Source organism: Alexandromys fortis, unplaced genomic scaffold, assembly GCF_014885135.2.
Source record: "Alexandromys fortis isolate MF-2015 unplaced genomic scaffold, M_Fortis_MF-2015_v1.1 scaffold_75, whole genome shotgun sequence".
Lineage (NCBI taxonomy): Eukaryota > Metazoa > Chordata > Mammalia > Rodentia > Cricetidae > Alexandromys > Alexandromys fortis.
This window is the reverse complement of record NW_026067956.1, coordinates 8,266,859-8,283,221: the sequence shown is the minus strand read 5'-3', so window position 1 is coordinate 8,283,221 and position 16,363 is coordinate 8,266,859. Positions and strand designations below refer to the sequence as shown.

At 48.3% G+C, this 16,363-nt stretch overlaps 1 protein-coding gene across 1 annotated transcript in view; it reads right to left on the bottom strand.

Moving 5' to 3' along the window:
- Positions 1-15,553, bottom strand: part of Lats2 (large tumor suppressor kinase 2) — a 51,194-nt gene extending 35,641 nt beyond the window's left edge. Inside the window, exons 1-2 of the mRNA XM_050152165.1 lie at positions 13,432-15,553; positions 1,534-2,075 (exon numbers count right to left, since the gene is read on the bottom strand). Coding sequence (XP_050008122.1) covers positions 1,534-1,872 — 339 coding nt within the window. The 5' untranslated portion in view covers positions 1,873-2,075; positions 13,432-15,553. The remainder of the gene's footprint in view (positions 1-1,533; positions 2,076-13,431) is intronic.
- Positions 15,554-16,363: the final 810 nt, after the last annotated feature.

Genomic DNA, 16,363 nt, shown 5'->3' with positions numbered 1-16,363 from the left:
CATGTATTAGAGAAGCAACCAGTTCATTCCTGGCTCTGCAATTAACACTAATGGGTTTTACTTTAGTCAGGATCCCACCTGTACTTTGGATTATTTGACTTCTTTCTCTTACATTTGAAATATAACTCCCAAAACACCAGGCTCTGATTGCCTCCTTTGTTTGCAAGTGATTTACATTAGAAGAGGATCTTAAAATTTGCTGTTGGCCTGAAAGCCCCCATTCAACCTCACAGGCTGTTTCCCTGGGCTTCCTCCCCTACTCTGTTAGGAAACCTAACTGAGTACTCTCACAAGGAGAGAGCCGGGCAGCTGAGGGCCTCAGCCTCCACTGCTAGCTCAGGAAGCTGAGCTGCACAGAAGGGGCTCACTGACCAAGCTAATCCAGCACAGCCCGAGTGTCAGAGAGGACAAGACATAAAGGTGAGGTGTTTCACAAACACATCATCCCAGTAATCAATTCTCTAAAACTACAAGAGGACTGACATTTCCTGTGGAAGTAAAGCGTGGCATGGTTAGCCTGTGCTATGACTGTGACCCAGTCATTAAATTATTTCTAAGAAACTAAAAGCATTTAAGCCAACCTGATGCTCTTTGAGCAAATCTTACTAATTGTCTAAGGCAGCAAGAAGACTTCACTTATTTCTAGTTCACACAACTGTGACTTGTACAGTGGTACATGGAAGTAAATTATGGGCTTTTACAAGTCGTTCCACAACACAGCTACATGTCTCTAATTACATTTTACTTGGTTGGACACTAGCTCCCTTTCTATGGTCCTGTCCCTCAACCTGGATTTCAGTCAGAGACACAGACTCTGAGGAGTTCTGAGTCGATGCTGTCATGTAATAACGTGCTCTCTGCTCCCTCAGTGCAGACTCTGACTCTATGCAGCCCCATGCTGATGACTGCCACACTGTCTGGCATAGCTTCTGCCTTTCTGAGCATGGTCATGACTTCTGGAACAGTACACACACTCTTTTAAATAGGAGAGGACAGCTGACTATGGCGGCACACCCCTACAATCCCAGGACTAGGGAGGTGCAGGCCGGAGGACCAACGCCAGCATGATATATGAGACTTTGTCTCAAAACAAGTAAGTCAAATAAATCAGAACAAACACAGGTATAAATTTGTCAGAGTAAAATTTTTAAGAAAACAAAAATAATAAACATTAGTAAGTACATGTTAAATAGCACTCCTACAGGAAGGAAACAAATGTACAAAGCAAAAACAAGGTAAGAGAAGTCACGCTCTTCCCCAGAGAAGCTCAAAATAATCCCAAGCAGGTCAAGGAAAGACTAAGAATAGAAGTGGAAGATGGCGTGGCTCAGTAGGGAAGCATAAGAGTGCACAGGGCCCTGGCTCTATACATGTGCACACAAACCATGACGGAACAACGTCAACAAGGAAAAGCACCTAAGATCTTCCCTTGGAGATAAGGTGCCCATCAGCTCAGGACACAGAAAAGGGCCGTGTGTTAAACAGTTGAAAGTTTGCACAGAACTGCTGAAGGGTGCTGGCGCCTGAACCCACCTGGTCACATCCGGCGTTCACCAACTCCTGAAGCATCTGCCGGTTTACTTCTGCTGTGGCCGAAGTGCCCGATTCATTGGCAAAAGGCAGTAGGGAATATCGGATTTCCCTGAGCGCTTTTTGGTAAGGTCCAAACTTGGGGGTGGCTCTCATCTGCTGCTGCCTGGAGGCATCTTTGCTCCCCAGGACTTTGGCGTCCAGGGAAGTATCACTGTTTGGTCCCACAGGCAGCCCTTGGGTGGAAGACTTGGACGGCTGCTTTAGCCCCTCACGGATCTCTTGCAATCGCTGCCGGCTATTTCCAGAGTAAGTTGTGGCAGGAAAAGTCTTTGGCCTCATCGTTAGTCCAGTTTCCTTTTACCATAAATACAATCTTCTCAATGTGTCTTATTATTTAAAAAGAGAACGGGCAATCGCATCAGTTAATTGTAAACATATTTTCAGAACAGCTTCCTTTCAAACATCTTCTGTCCTTCAATTTCTGTAGTTTCTAAAGAGAACCTAAAAATTTCCAGAGTTTTCATTTTGAAGATCATCATTCCCTGAAAAAGAAAACAGGACAAAAACATTCGTTTGGATTTCACATCCTGTTAAAGTTGCTTTGCAGAAATGCACGGTGATCTGGAGATATTCTACCCAGAGAGTAAAGAAGCAGCGCATTGCCTTCAGAAGCGTCAGTACTATCTTTCTTGCTCTAGAGCCACCCCAAGAAAGTTCCTGTAACAGGAAGCCTACAGCTGAGTGCACCCCCACAAACACCACGCGGGGCAACACTGTAGTCTCAACAACTGCCAGCTCACTGTCATGTAATTCTGGACACAGCTTGAGGATTTGGGGTTAAACATACTAAGTACATTTCTGGCTTGTCCCTAATATCAATCAATTCCTGATCCTCACCCCTGTCCCTGTGGCTCTCCTCAACATCCTCACCCACCTGTGGCTGTGATCCTTCACATTTTTTGAAAAATTTCCTGATGAAACCCTCTCCAATATTCTGAAAAATAAGGTCAAAACTCATCATATTGAAGGGATCTTCCACTGCAGTTCAAAGCTGTTTGCACTCAGTACCTTGAGTATGCTTTATGCTGAGAGATGGCTCAGAGGACCAGGATTCACTTCCCACCACCCACAGGGTAGGACACAACCACTGTAACTCCAGTTCAGGGGATCTAATGCCCTCTTCAGGCACCAGCCACAAATGTGGCGCACATACATACATACATGCAGGCAAAACTCATACGTGTGAAATAAATACATGTTTAAAAGGGAAGCAAGAGAGAGCCAGAGAGTCCCTCTTAGCAAAGTCGTGCTTAGGAGTGGGAGACTATCCTCAGGATGTGCACTGGGACTTGTCGCTGGCCTGGCTAACATGTGGTCTGCTCCTCTCGACGCTAGTCAGCAGCCCCAGCTACTAGCTGCTCCAGGATCACAAGGGAGAAGCATGACGCTCTGCAACATTCTGAGCTGTGAGGGTCTGTGGGTTGAATATATCTCCCGCTTACAGTATTTCCAACTTACGATGCATCTATCAAAAGGTAACCCAATCACACACCAAGAGGCACTGGCACCCACCACAGCGAAGCCTCGGCCCTCTCCACTGTGCCCTCTCACAACTGTCTTCACCCGCAGGGGCCCTTTACCTGTTGTCGTTTGCCCTCCCCCAACTCCCTCTCACTCTACAGAGCCCAGTAAGTTGACTTCAAAGGATAAACTTTTGAGTTTCAATAAACAAGGCTAAAACTACCTCCTCAAAGAATAGCCTCTAAAGAATCGGGGCTTCTAGCTTCAGTAGGTAACCCCACAACTACAAACAAGACCTTGTTTATAGACACCTTTATGTGTGGTAGAAATAAATAGTATTATCCAATACTGACTACAGGCCAGAGACTGTCACAAGTTTTACTTGAATTAACTCATGTTACATAACCACATACAGCAGGAAATACTAGAAATAACATTAAAATGACTGCTTTGTATGGGGACAGCGGTCTTTACTGCCACAACTTTCCACGTTATTGGAAGAACTGAGGAGAATCCACAAAAAGAACCAGACTAAATTCTCAACGTGAAATCTCTATTTTAATACAAGGTTTCTAGTACCCTGAGAGTCACTGAAATAGTTGTATAAGGCAATAAAGAGAGTGGGCTATGAGATCCAAACAGCTGAGCCCCTGGCCCAGGCTGGCTAAGGCCCAGGAGCCTAGAACTCTGCTGGGCTGGTGTAAAATGGGGCATATTACAAGCACATGCATCTCCAGGACTTCCTGGTCTGAGCATCTGTTTTGAAAGACCTAGATCTCTACAACCATAAGCTCACATTTCAACAAACCCGGAGGGCTCCTGAGAGCTCGCAGAGCACGTGCGGAGGGTCCTGGAGAGACTCGAAAGGCTGGGAACTCGAAAGGATACTGCTTTTCGCCCAGAATTCACACAGACATGTGGTGTCTAAGCTTCAATTTTCTTCCCTTTCTTTGAAAATACCTATGATAAACACTTGATAAAGGGCACTCGGGGAGAAAGGGTCTGCTTGGATCCAGGTTACAGCCCATCATTAAATGACACCTGTCAAACACAGAAAACGCAAGCGTTCCTGCTCCCTCAGCCCAGGATCCCCCAGAATGGTGGGGCTCACACGAGTGAGTCTTCTTCAGTGGAATACAATACAATCAAAACTGTCTCCACAGACATGCCCACGGGCCAAACTGACCAAGCAATCCCAATAAGACTCTTTCCCATGTGACTATGACAATTAATCTCACAGTGCTTTATAAGGCATGGACTTGACACAGTGCGTTTATGCTACCCTCTACTCAGTATCTAGCCTATCTACTCTGCAAACAGGGAAGGAAGTGTCTTTTTTAAAAAAGGTTTAAAAAATTTACTTTCTCCGCATAAATGTTTGCCTCTATGTATGTGTGTGCACCCGATGCATGCCTGGTTCCCGGAACTGGAGTGAGTGAGACCCATGCAGGTATTAGGGATGGGACCCTCATCCTCTAACCCCTGAGACATCTCCCCAGCTCCTGGGGGCATCTTTTTTGAGAGACGGCCTTGCTCTATAGCAAATATAGGAACTCCCAGTCCTGTTGCCTCAGCCTCCCCACAGCTTATGCCTACTAAGCTTCAGACAGTGACAGAATGAGCAGGAACCTCGCCTTCAGCAGTTCACAGTGAACTGGGGCAGAGGGTAAGGGAAGCAAGGACTGAGAGAAAGAGAAGCCCAAAGGAGAGGAATCCAGCACAGGATGGAGGATGGAGGGGAAAGTCAAAGAAGCAGAAGATAAGGAGTCTGACTGGGGGTGGGGATGGGGGTGGAATTCCAGCTGGAGGGAAGAAGGCAGGCTCCTCTACAGGGCTTAGGACAGTGAGGCTGGGGACAAACCAGAAGATTCTCTTGAAGTGCCTTTAGCAAATGTCATTCTAGTCTCGGTGCAGAAGCCAGGCTAGTAGCAGGGCCCTGACCAGAAATCTGGGGACTGATTGAGAGATGTGGAACAGGGAAGGGCTTCCGGACCTAGTCACACAAAGCCAGAGGTCTGGGCTTAAAGGCATAGGTAGCTATCGTCAGAGTCCCAGGTATTTAACCAGCCTGTAGGCTACCCATTCACACATGCCATAGGGTCATCAGGACAGAGAGTAGATGTCCCTCGGGAACTTTCCTTTAGGAAGGTACGGTCTGTACAGTCAGACTTTACTACAAAGGACCCTAGCGGACTACAGAAAACGAGAGCCCTTTCACACATCTCGCCAGGGCGAGGGCTGTGCAGAAAACAGCCATACAAAGTTCTGTTAAACGAGAGCAAGCCACATTTCCTGCCCATCCCATAGTGAAGGCTGGGTCACGGTAACAAAGAAAGCCCTGGTGGGCTCAGACCTTCCAAGTTTCCCTGGGATTTGTTCTGAAACAGAGGCTGCTCCCAAGAAAAAAAGGACTGGGGACCACGGGCAATCTTTTCCTAGCACACGATCATTAGGCTGACAGCATTCACAAGGAGCTCAGATGCTCAGAAACTACACCAGTCACATCAGACGGCACACCACCACCCCCCATGCCCAGATCGGGGACACCCATTTTCTTGACTTCTAATACCTAGGATCAGTCTGACCAGCTTTTGTACTTTCTACCATGTGGTTATTCAGCCTCTGGCTTCTGTTTCACCACTCTGGGCACGACGCTTGCTCACTCATCCATGCCACAAACGGCGGCAGCCCTCACCCATCGTTAGACGGTGCTGGTGCCTCTCAGGTCACTCTGGACCAGCTCAGGGCCTGTAGCAAGAGGCAGGGGCGAGGGGGTCTGCTCTAAGCCCTTGCTTCCCACATCAGCACTTGCTACGGGTTCCTGGGAGGCCATGGTAGCTGATGTGACATCTGTGAGGAAAGAAGAAGATGTGTTTCATTTCTACTGTGCAGCGGTTCTTGCCCCGGGACATTTCCCAAGGCTGGCAGGCACAGCCCTGACCACAGACAGCCAACTCTGATGCCGCCTGTCATAACCTGGCATGGAGTGGGACAGGAAGAGTCTAAACCAAAGGGATGGTGGGAACTGGACCAACTTCCAGACGTGGGAAAAACTGAAATGGGTCTCAGCAGCACAGGTCACAGAAGAGGCAGTCACGAGTACTGTGCAGAAAACGTTCACACCACCAGCGACGGTGACTGCTGCTGCCTGCGTCCTCTGAAGTGGCCCAGAGTCTCCAGTTATGCTGAACACGCACTCGAATGATGGCTATACTTGTGGTATGAGGCCCACCCTCATACATGTAGGACTTCTGACAGTCGACAAACTGAACTTCCATACAAGGGGTGCCTCTCACTGCTTAAGAATGAGATTCAGACTGTGCAGCTTAAACTTCAAGACGGAAGACAGACAAAATAACCAATTATTTAAGCACAAATGTGTTAATGAAAAATTGACAAAAACAAAGAATTCTAGGGCTCTAACACAGGCTAGTATCTGGAAGATAAAGAGAAGTGGCCCAGTCTAATAGCACTGAGAGGTAGCACCCATCAGACCTGGTGATGCTCACAGGAAGGGCTGAAGTAGTGTATCACAGCGATACACACCTAAGGGTTCAGAATGAGCAGGATAACATTTTACTCAGATCAGGAGACAAGAAGCAGCCAAAACTCAGCATGGTAACTGAAGACACCAAGCTGAATACAGAGGCAGAATGTCCATGTGTCTCCTTTGTCAGTCAGGGTGTGAGGATGGCCTGGGAAACTGAAAACGACTTCTGAGTGTGGAAGAGAAGAGCACAAGCGAAAAAAGCCACTCCAGCCGTGTCCCAAGCCAACTGAGACATGGACCTGAAGCCAAGCACTAGGTTGCACAGGTCTGAGCAGTAGCTCAGCTTCAGGAAGTGACCACAGCCCAACAGGCAGGTTGGAGTTGACTCTTAGGTCTCATGCAACTTAAAAGCACCAGGTCTGTCCTTGCATCTGAATGGCACAGGCCTATATGCCACTGAGAAGAGACAATCCTAATACCTGATGGCTCACTCCCCTGGACTGCAGGCAGGGTCTCCCTGGCTCAGCAACCTAAGGGACCTGCACTTCTACACCTACTCCAGTCTACAAACAATCTGAGAGATGGGCAGATGCATTTTTGTCTGCTCACCCCTCTGCTACCCGACATGCAGCCATATACACCCAGGATACGCCTGTTCAGAAGCAGTCCCCTAGAGCCTCAGCAGGTGCTGCAGAGCATGGAGCACTGGGCTGAGCAAGAATGCTCCATCCACAGGGAAGCCCTTTCTCTAAGCATAACTCCAATGGCCAAAACAAATGTGCCTGAGTGGGGTCAGGCATGGTGGTGTACCCCTTTAATCCCAGCGACAGAGGCAAGTGGATCTCTGTGAATCTGGGGCCAGCCTAGTTTACACAGCAAGTTCCAGGCCAGCCATTACATACTGAGACCCTGTCTCAACAAACCAACCAACCAAGCAAAAAAAAAAAAAAAAAAGTGGCTGGGGGAAGCTCTCACAAAACTGTCACAAATCATCACATGTCCATGCTGAGGAACAGTCTTTGTACACTGTAAATATGTATTGCTCTCATTGTTAATTTTGGGGCAGAAAATGCTGGGAAGAAGGAGGGCAGAGTCAGAGGGTTACCAGCAAGACAGAAAGGAAACAGGACATGCAGGAGAGGTGAAAGCCATGAGCCATAGGGCAGAATACAGATTAATATGAATGGATTAATTTAAGTTGTAAGAGCTAGTTAGAAATAAGCCTGAGCTATTGGCCAAGCACTTATAATTAATATTGAATCTCTTGTGGTTATTTGGGAGCAACTGCTAGAACATAGAAAAAAAACAAGCTACATGTCCATGTCCTAGTACTCAGCCATCAGAAGGAGGTCCCATTACAGGCCACACTGTAGATGATCTTAGAAATATCACGCTAGCATTGAGTTGAGTGAAATTAACTGCTCAGAAAATGAAATACCAGTGTGTGTGTGTGTGGGGGGGGTGGCATACACCTTTGATCCCAGCACTGGGGAGGTAGAGGCAGGCAGATCTCTGAGTTCAAGGCCAGACTGGTCTACATACGGAGCAAATTCCAGGACAGCCAGGGCTACACAGAGAAATCTTTCTTGGGAGAAAAGAAAAAAACAAACAAACAAAAAAATCCCATAGAATAATGTACCATTCCGTATATGTTGCATACCTAGAGGGGCAAGTTCAGACACAGAACAGAGATTAATCAGAAGCAAGAGGACAGAAGTGACTGTCTGATGGGTCCAGGAGAAAGTTTTAGGTATAGACAAGTGTTGCTTGTTGCAACAACAAGCATATATTTAATGTCATGGAACTAAACTGTACATCCTCGTAAATAGTTACACACACACGTTTCTCTTTCTAAATCATAGTTCCTAGATGAAAACGTGGCCCTAGTCACTGGTTCCCAAGAGTGGGGCAAAGTCCCACTCAGGCTGGAGTCTAAACTCTAGGGGCGGCTCACACACTATCCTAGCCCCTCTGTCACTCTAATACAGACACTGAAACACCAAGGGAGCGTGTCCATACAGCATCCTCACATGTGGGAGCGTATCCACACAGCATCCTCACATGTTCCACAAACACTCCAAGCATAAAGTCAGTCAGGGAACTGGAGGTGTGGGCAGCACCCACCTAGCAAGCAGGGGCTCTGAGTTCCAGCCACAACTACTCCAACTGCACAACCCACCCTCCCCAAACAAACAAACAAACAACCCACAAAGTTGGGCGTGCAGAGGGGAACAGCAAGTTTAGTCTTTGGCTACCTAGTCAATTTGCAGCTAGCCTAGACTACTGAGACCTTGTCTCAAAAGAAAACTGTTAACTAGAGCTAAGAAATACCAAGTGGTGGTGGCCTGGACCAGCAGCAGGGTCAGGGTTTTGCTGTTCCTCCCCTCTCCAGGCTCACAAAGCATGGGGAGCAGAGGATTTCAGTGACACCCATGAAGCTACCATCGGCTTTCTTGAGTGTTCTGATTTTTCTCCCCATCTCTCCCCACTTCTGTGGGAAGTGTTGGTCCCAGAACACCCCAAGAACGACGCTGTCTTTTTAAGAGGTAGACAGCACCCACCAGTGCCCCAGGTCCATGACGGAATCATCTAGAAAGAAGGCGGCTTTCGGTATCATTAAAAAGAGAATTCTTTTCTCAGCTTGGAGACTCTGCATTTTAAGGTTTAATTTGAAGACAGTTGGTTTTACAGCCAAATCTTGAACTTTTAAAAGAATTTTTTCATGGAAACATTCATCAGTCAAATGAAGACTACAGCTGGGGATGAGCTGCACTGGACTCCCATGCCATTTTAACAAGACCTGACAGATGAGAATGTCTCCTTCATCAATAAGTTTATAAATACGACCCTAAGGAATATTAAATAAAGTAAATCTATTTTTTAATTTGTTTGGCATTAACACCTGATTTAAATGTATTTTAAAGGAAACTGAGTAAGACACTAAAACTGAAAACCTGAAACAATTTAGTCAACTCACACCTGCGATCCCAGCATTTAGTCAGCTCACACGTGTGATCCCAGCATTTAGGAGCCAGGACAAGAAGACTGTTGAAAGTTCCAGGCCAGCCTGGCCTACATGGTGAATTCCAGGCTAGCCACAGCTTCCCAAAGAGATCCTATCTCAAAGAAAAGCAAAACAGAGACCCCCAAACATAAAACCTGTAACAACTCACAAGACAAAAGCACTTCACTGCAAAACTGAGCCCATTAGCAGCCCTTCTGCCTAGCTGGGCCGACCGGCAACCGAGTGCGGCATTTTAAGCATTCCTTCCATGCTTCCTCCCAAACCCAGTCCAGCCCTCGGCCTGATCCCAGAGAATGCTAGCAGATGTCCAAGGATTCTTACTCTCCCTTCTGCTTCCCAATCCAACCAGGCTGCATACACACACCAACCAGCAACCACCGAACCAGCCAAAACCTGTACCTGGTAGGAGAGTGCTAATGACACACACTGGCTCTAGTTTAATTTAGGGGTTTTATTTTAATTATAAAATTGTTTTCCCTTTGTTTGTATGTACGTGTGTGAACATCACATCACACCTGTGGAGGTCAGGGACAGCTTACAGAAGTCAGCTCTTTCCTTCCTTCTACCATGTAGGTTCTGGGGACTCAAACGCAGGTCACAGACTTGGGGCGGTGTGCCAGCCTTGTTTGTAACATGGTCTGTGTGGCCTGGACTGTTTTAGTGCCCCCACATTTGAAGGGCAAACGTATGCCACCCCGCTCTCAGTTCTCTTCATTTGCTCACATGGTTCAGGGGTTTGGGAGAGTGGGTATTTTAAAACACTATTTCTTGGACCCAAACCTCCAATTATTATTTAAATCACATTCCCACTATAAGCAACTAGCAAAGACGAAACTAGATCAAGTGGGTGGACAGGTCAGGCCTTGAGCCAGACACTAAATGTCAGCCTCGCATACCACCCCAGTCTCATCCAGGCCGGAAGGCCACAGGCTGAAACTGTCCCTGCTCTAAGGAGGGCAGCCATTGTCTTCCTAGAGGCTCAGGAAAACACCATTTTCCCACTCTCCAATAACCAGCATCCAGCCTTGGGTGCCTGTGCAGTGGCCAGAGTAGCCAAATGCATGCTCCTCCCTGCAGAATTCCTAAGAATGAGTAGCTAAAGCGGACAGGGCAGGCCACTCCCAGCAGGGCTGCACATCTCTGAGCGAGCTGTGCTTCCTCTGCACCCACCCCTCTCAAGTTCCCCCATATTCTCCACTTGGGAGTCAGAATGAATATCCCATTGGAGAATCACAGTGGTGATCAACCCAGCTAAAGAACCAGGTGTGTGTGCGTGTGCACGCACACGTACGTGTGTGTCCGCCTGTTGATGCAAGAGTCTTCCAGGCGGAAGACCACTTAGAGAAAACCCTCGGGAGGGAGGAAGAGCTGAAGGGCTCTGGCTGCTGGAGGAGTGTGGAGCAAATAATCTTGGAGTCTCCAACTTGAACATACGAGTGAAGAATGTATCCAGGGAGACAGACAATGCTGGGGAGGGGGCAGGTGCTGTCTGGAAGACTTTTAATATTTAAGAAAATAAAGCAGAAGAGCCAGGAGGTTGGGTGGAGTTCATTAGTAATGGGAAGCGCTAGCTCTCAGCGTTCTGGCTCCAGATAACTGCTGGAGGCAGGGAGCTTCCTGGTCTAAACCCAGGCCTACTTCAGTCAAAAGCAACTTCCACTCTTCAAGGTCTGACTTGGAGATCTGTGCGGTCTGCAATGGTATCTTAGCAATCAGGGCCAACAAGGAAAGCAATGAAATAAAACGACTTTCCTTCTTCAGCCAGAAAAATCCCATGTATGCCAAATATTGGCACATAAACAAAAAGTACTTATTAACTTTACAAAAAAACCCACCACTCTTACAATTAAGTCGACTGAGTCTAGACATTAACCAACATAAAGTATTTGCCAAATGAACGGCAAGCATTAAGGAATGCCAAATTTACTTCCTAATTTTAGCATCACCACCCAATTATCTTGATTTCCAACATTACTGTTTTATTATACCTTCAAGATGAGACAATAAATCAAGCACCATTCGGCTTCAAAGCATTGAGCTCAGGGACAGCAGCAACCCAAGCAGATCCTTAAACACTCAGGGCGCCCCTCAGAGGGTGGCCCTGAACTGACCCGAGGAAAGGAACAGCCCTCTACCACTGGAAGAGGTACTTCTCCGCACGCCAGCTGCTTCAGGGGAATCAGCAATCCACAGGCTTTTTAGAAGGACGGAGATTTCTGGGAATTCCTACAGCTTCCACAAAGCTGACCTCTGAGGACTACTTTAAAGTCTACCCTTTTGCAGAACTGATTTAGTCAAGACAATGTAAATACATCGCCTTCATCAATTGCAGTCCTTCGAGCATACTATTTTTAAATAGTATAGAATACTGCCTGGAAGTTTCATATTACAAGCACGAAACAGAAAACGTTGTATTGGTCTGGATTTCCCAACACAAACACAACACCCTCACCCCACTTTACCCTCCCCGCCCCCCCCCCCCCCCCCCCCCCCCCCCCCCCGCCGCCCCCCCCCCCCGCGACAAAGCTCCCCAAAAGCTTTCGTACACATGCTTAGGGTGGATTTATCAGTTTCAACCTCTCCATTCCACTCTCCAGTGGGCTTTAAGTACACAGGGCAGGCTATTTACAACACAGCATTTAAAATAACAAGGCATTTTATTGTAACGTGTTCCCCGCCCACCACTGAAAGTCCCTCCCACCAAAGCTGTGATTTGCTAAGAAAAGAAATACCGACAGACAGCTCCAATTTACACTTAATACTATTCCAACGAGATGGAGAGGCTGAAGAATATAACTCTTGGCTCAAAACTTCGGGGATTCTGTAACTGTTCTAGGAACTGCACAGCAGCCTCTGTTGGTACCATACGCAGCTGACACTTGAAACGCGGTAAAAGTTCAGCAATTTCAAAGGAACCATGGTAGATTTGTTCCACGGTCTTCTCTAGACCGGGATAACGAGACGATATTTTACAAGAGGCCGAATACTGTAATGTCTTGTTAATTGCAGTTAAGTTAAAACAGGCTTCCTAAGCGGCGTCTACATTCCTGTACCGGGAGATTTTTGTTAACGCCTTATTACAAAAGTTGCCAAGGGGGGGGGTGATCATAAAAAGTGGCTTAATCTCCAGATTTAGCCCTCAAAAATGGTGAGCATCATTTAACCATGGGTTAAACTAAAAATACGGCGCAAGATTTCCCACAAACCCCTAAATAAACAGCCACATTACGCACGCAGGAAAAGTTTAAAGAAGTAAAAGTCCTCCCTTAAACTTTTTGTCAACAAAATCTGCACGTCCCGTTCTCTCCCGTCCCCTCGCAGGCATTTTCACCCGGCGGCCTCGAGGACGAGGCGGTAGCGGAGGTCGCCCCGGGTGAGACCCGGGCCCCGCAGGCTCCTGTGTGGGTGACCTGGGCTGAGGACCAGCGCTACGAACTCAGGCCGCAGAGTGGCGGAGGGGAGGAGCAGCCGAGGCCGGCCGGGGAGAAGTCGGCTCCGGAGAGGCGTTACGCAACGGCCCCGCACAGGACGGCGCGGCCAGGGACGGGACACCGGGCGGGGATTGCGCCGCCGAGGGCCCGGGGACGGACGGCGCGCAAGGCCGCGAGCGCGCGTGGCGGACGGCGCGGCGCTCCGGAGGCCCAGGCTGGGCGGGGTCGGCGCCGCGGGACGCGGGGTCTCGGCCTCCGGACGCCGCCGAGCACAACAAAGCCGTCCCACCGCCTCCACCCACTGCCCCGCACCCGCCCGGTACCGGCCCGGTGGACTTTCCACGGCCCGCAGGGCTACTCGACCACGGGACCGGGCGGGACCGGGCGGGCGGAGCCCCGTCCGGACAAACTTCCCGGCCGCGGCCCCTCACCTCCGGGAGCGCTCTACACCCTCGGCGGCATCCTGGCCCGCGGCTCCGGGACCTCGCGCGCCGGGAGACCGGGCGCCGGTGGCGGCAGTGGTTGCTGACCCCGTAGGGTCGGGGGAGCCCGGAGAAGCGGTGGCGGCGCTGGTGGCGGCGGCGGCTCCATCTTCCCGGGGCGCTCACGCCGCGGTTCCGACGCACAGACCCGAGCGGGACATTCGCTACATTGTTGGCATTCCACGGGCGTCACGTGACCCCTCCTCCCGCGTCACTCCCGGCCGCATACCAGCCCGGGCGGGGCGCCCGCGGCCTCGTTCCCCGTCGCCCGCCCGCTCCGCCCCGCCGGCCGCTTCCTGCGTTGCCCGGCCCGGCCGCCGCCACCTGCCCTACGCGCGGTTCGCCTCGGAAGTCGCCGTTTCTCCCAAGCTCCTCGTACCAGTCGGCTAAAAAAATAAAAAAAAGTTCACGGGCTCCAGTGCCAGCCACGAAAAGTAGAGCCGGCTCCTGAGACCGGGGCGCCGAATAAAAAACCGGGACGCCTGACAATCCGTGCTTAATAGGACCCAGTTTAACCAGCTCTCTCCCCGGGCACGCATTCTGCAAAGTGCCTTATGGTTTTATAGAACAGAACACTACGAACCAACCAGAGAGACAGGCGCTTACACTTCGGCCACTCCTTTAGCCTCCATTTGGGGATTTGGTCCAGGGACAGATGCTGAGAAGAAATAACAGCGTGGAAGCCAAGTCCTCCATCTACTATTGGCTCTCTAACATCACACTTCCCACCACCTACGGTCTGTGGTAAGTGATGGTGAGGAATAATGGTTTTTAAAAGTCAACCTGGTTTCCTCTTTAATTAACAATCGTGACATTTGAAGTTTCAATTCCGGAAGAAACAATAACGAAGATCATTTGTTCCAGCTTTTATTTTATTTTCGTACTGGGAAAGGAACTCAAACTGTCTCTCCTGTACTAAATTCAGCGGAACTCTTGTCCTGATGGCTTAAACCGCTCGCCAAACCTTTAGCCCAGAACTGCCCCCTTTCCCAAATCCCTTGTCTTCCAGAGAATCTCCTCAGCTCTCATTTCTCCACCCATTGAACTTTAATAATTAGCATTCCTTTTCTTTTGTCAGTCCGACCCCGAGTGCTTACACTGACATCTTGCAGGGTGGTGGAAACCCAGTGCATCGCCAACAATTTAGTCTATAGAAGAGGAACCCACTGACACTCACCCGTGTACTCCTCCCCCCACGGCAAGCACACTGGCAGCCTTCACTGTGTGTTTAGAGTTCTTGCCTCTTGCCCTTTAAAGGTGTAAGAAACTTTGATCAAGCCAACTGTTAGTGGTGCACAATTATAAGCCCAGCCCTAGGAAGCAGAGGCAGGTGCGTCTCTGAGTTCGAGTCCAGCCTGATCAACAGCGTGCGTTCCAAGACAGCCATGGCTACTCAGAGAAACCAGTCTTGAAAAACAAGAAAAACAACAAAACAAAAGAAAGAAAAACTTTACTCAAATAAAAAAAAATGCTATAAAATGGTGTCATGGTTTAGATTGTAAATGCCCCTCAAAAGCACACGTATTCAGGGGGGCCATGGTGGCACACGCCTAATCTGAACGACTTGAGTGTGCAGCAGCAGAGAAGGAAAATTCACGTGGCGGTATACATATGGGCGCGAAGGAACTGACTTTGTTTCTGCCAAAGGATAAAGGACTGCAGATAGAATTCAGAACCAATGTGGAACAAAGAAAAGCAATTTGCAGAACTGTATATGTTATGACACCATATTCATAAGTACACAGAGCCTTTGGAACCTATACTAATATCTTGGGTGATTGTAAACTCTTACCAAATTCATGACAACTCTGGCCTATGTAGAGGGAATGGAAATTGGACTGAGGAGAGAAAAATCTTCAACCTAATTTATAGTGCTTGATTGGTTTAATCAAAAAGATGACAGTGGGGGCTGGAGAGCTGGCTCGGTGGTTAAGAGCATCGGGCTGCTCTTCCAGAGGACCTGGGTTCGATTCCCAGTACCCACATGGCAGCTCACAACTGTCTGTGATCTAGCACTCTTGCTCAAACTACACATGCAGGAGGAAATGTCAATGCACATTAAAAAATGTTTTTAAAGATGAAGGTAAATTGTTAACATTTAAAAATGTTTTTCCCTTTAGATTTGTGTGTGTGTTGCTTGACTGTAGGCATGTGCATCCCACCAGTGCCTGGTGCCCATGGGGGCAGGAAGGGCACTGGGTCCCCTGGAACCAGGATGACTGGAACTGAGTCACAAACAGCTTGAAGTTTTAAAATATTTTTAAATGCATGTATTTGAGACTAGAAACAAATTGAAAACAGATGTCAAAGACAGCCAATCAACTCAGGCGCTGTGGTGCGTGCTCATAGTCCCAGCACTCATGAGGTGGATGCAGGAGGATCAGAAGAAGTTTATGGTCATCCTAAGCTACATAGTGAATTCTAGTCCAGCTTTAAGGCCAGAGACCCTACCTTTAAAATAATAATAATAAATGTAATAATAGTAATAAACTATAGTCTCTGGATATAGTGATTCTAGGTGATTTTTTGTTGTAACTCTTGATACATCTATAGTAAGGTAGCCCACAACAAAAAATATTTTTTAATTAGTGAATTATATACACTCATATGATGTATGTAGCTGAGGAGAGAAAGATAACACAGGGTCGGCTGAGCACAGCGTCATCTTTGTGACAAAATGACCATGTATAGACGGATACATTATTTGTGTGTTCTGTGTCGTAGCCTTCTCCCTCCCAGTGAGGCGCTGGTGTTTCCGAGTTATCTAATCTCCAAAGTAACCTGTTATTAACCCTTTCTGATAGAAAACGACCTTGAAGTGCAGAGAGCCAAGTAATTTGCCCAGGATCAAAGAGCTGGGATTTGAATCTAGATAGCACTA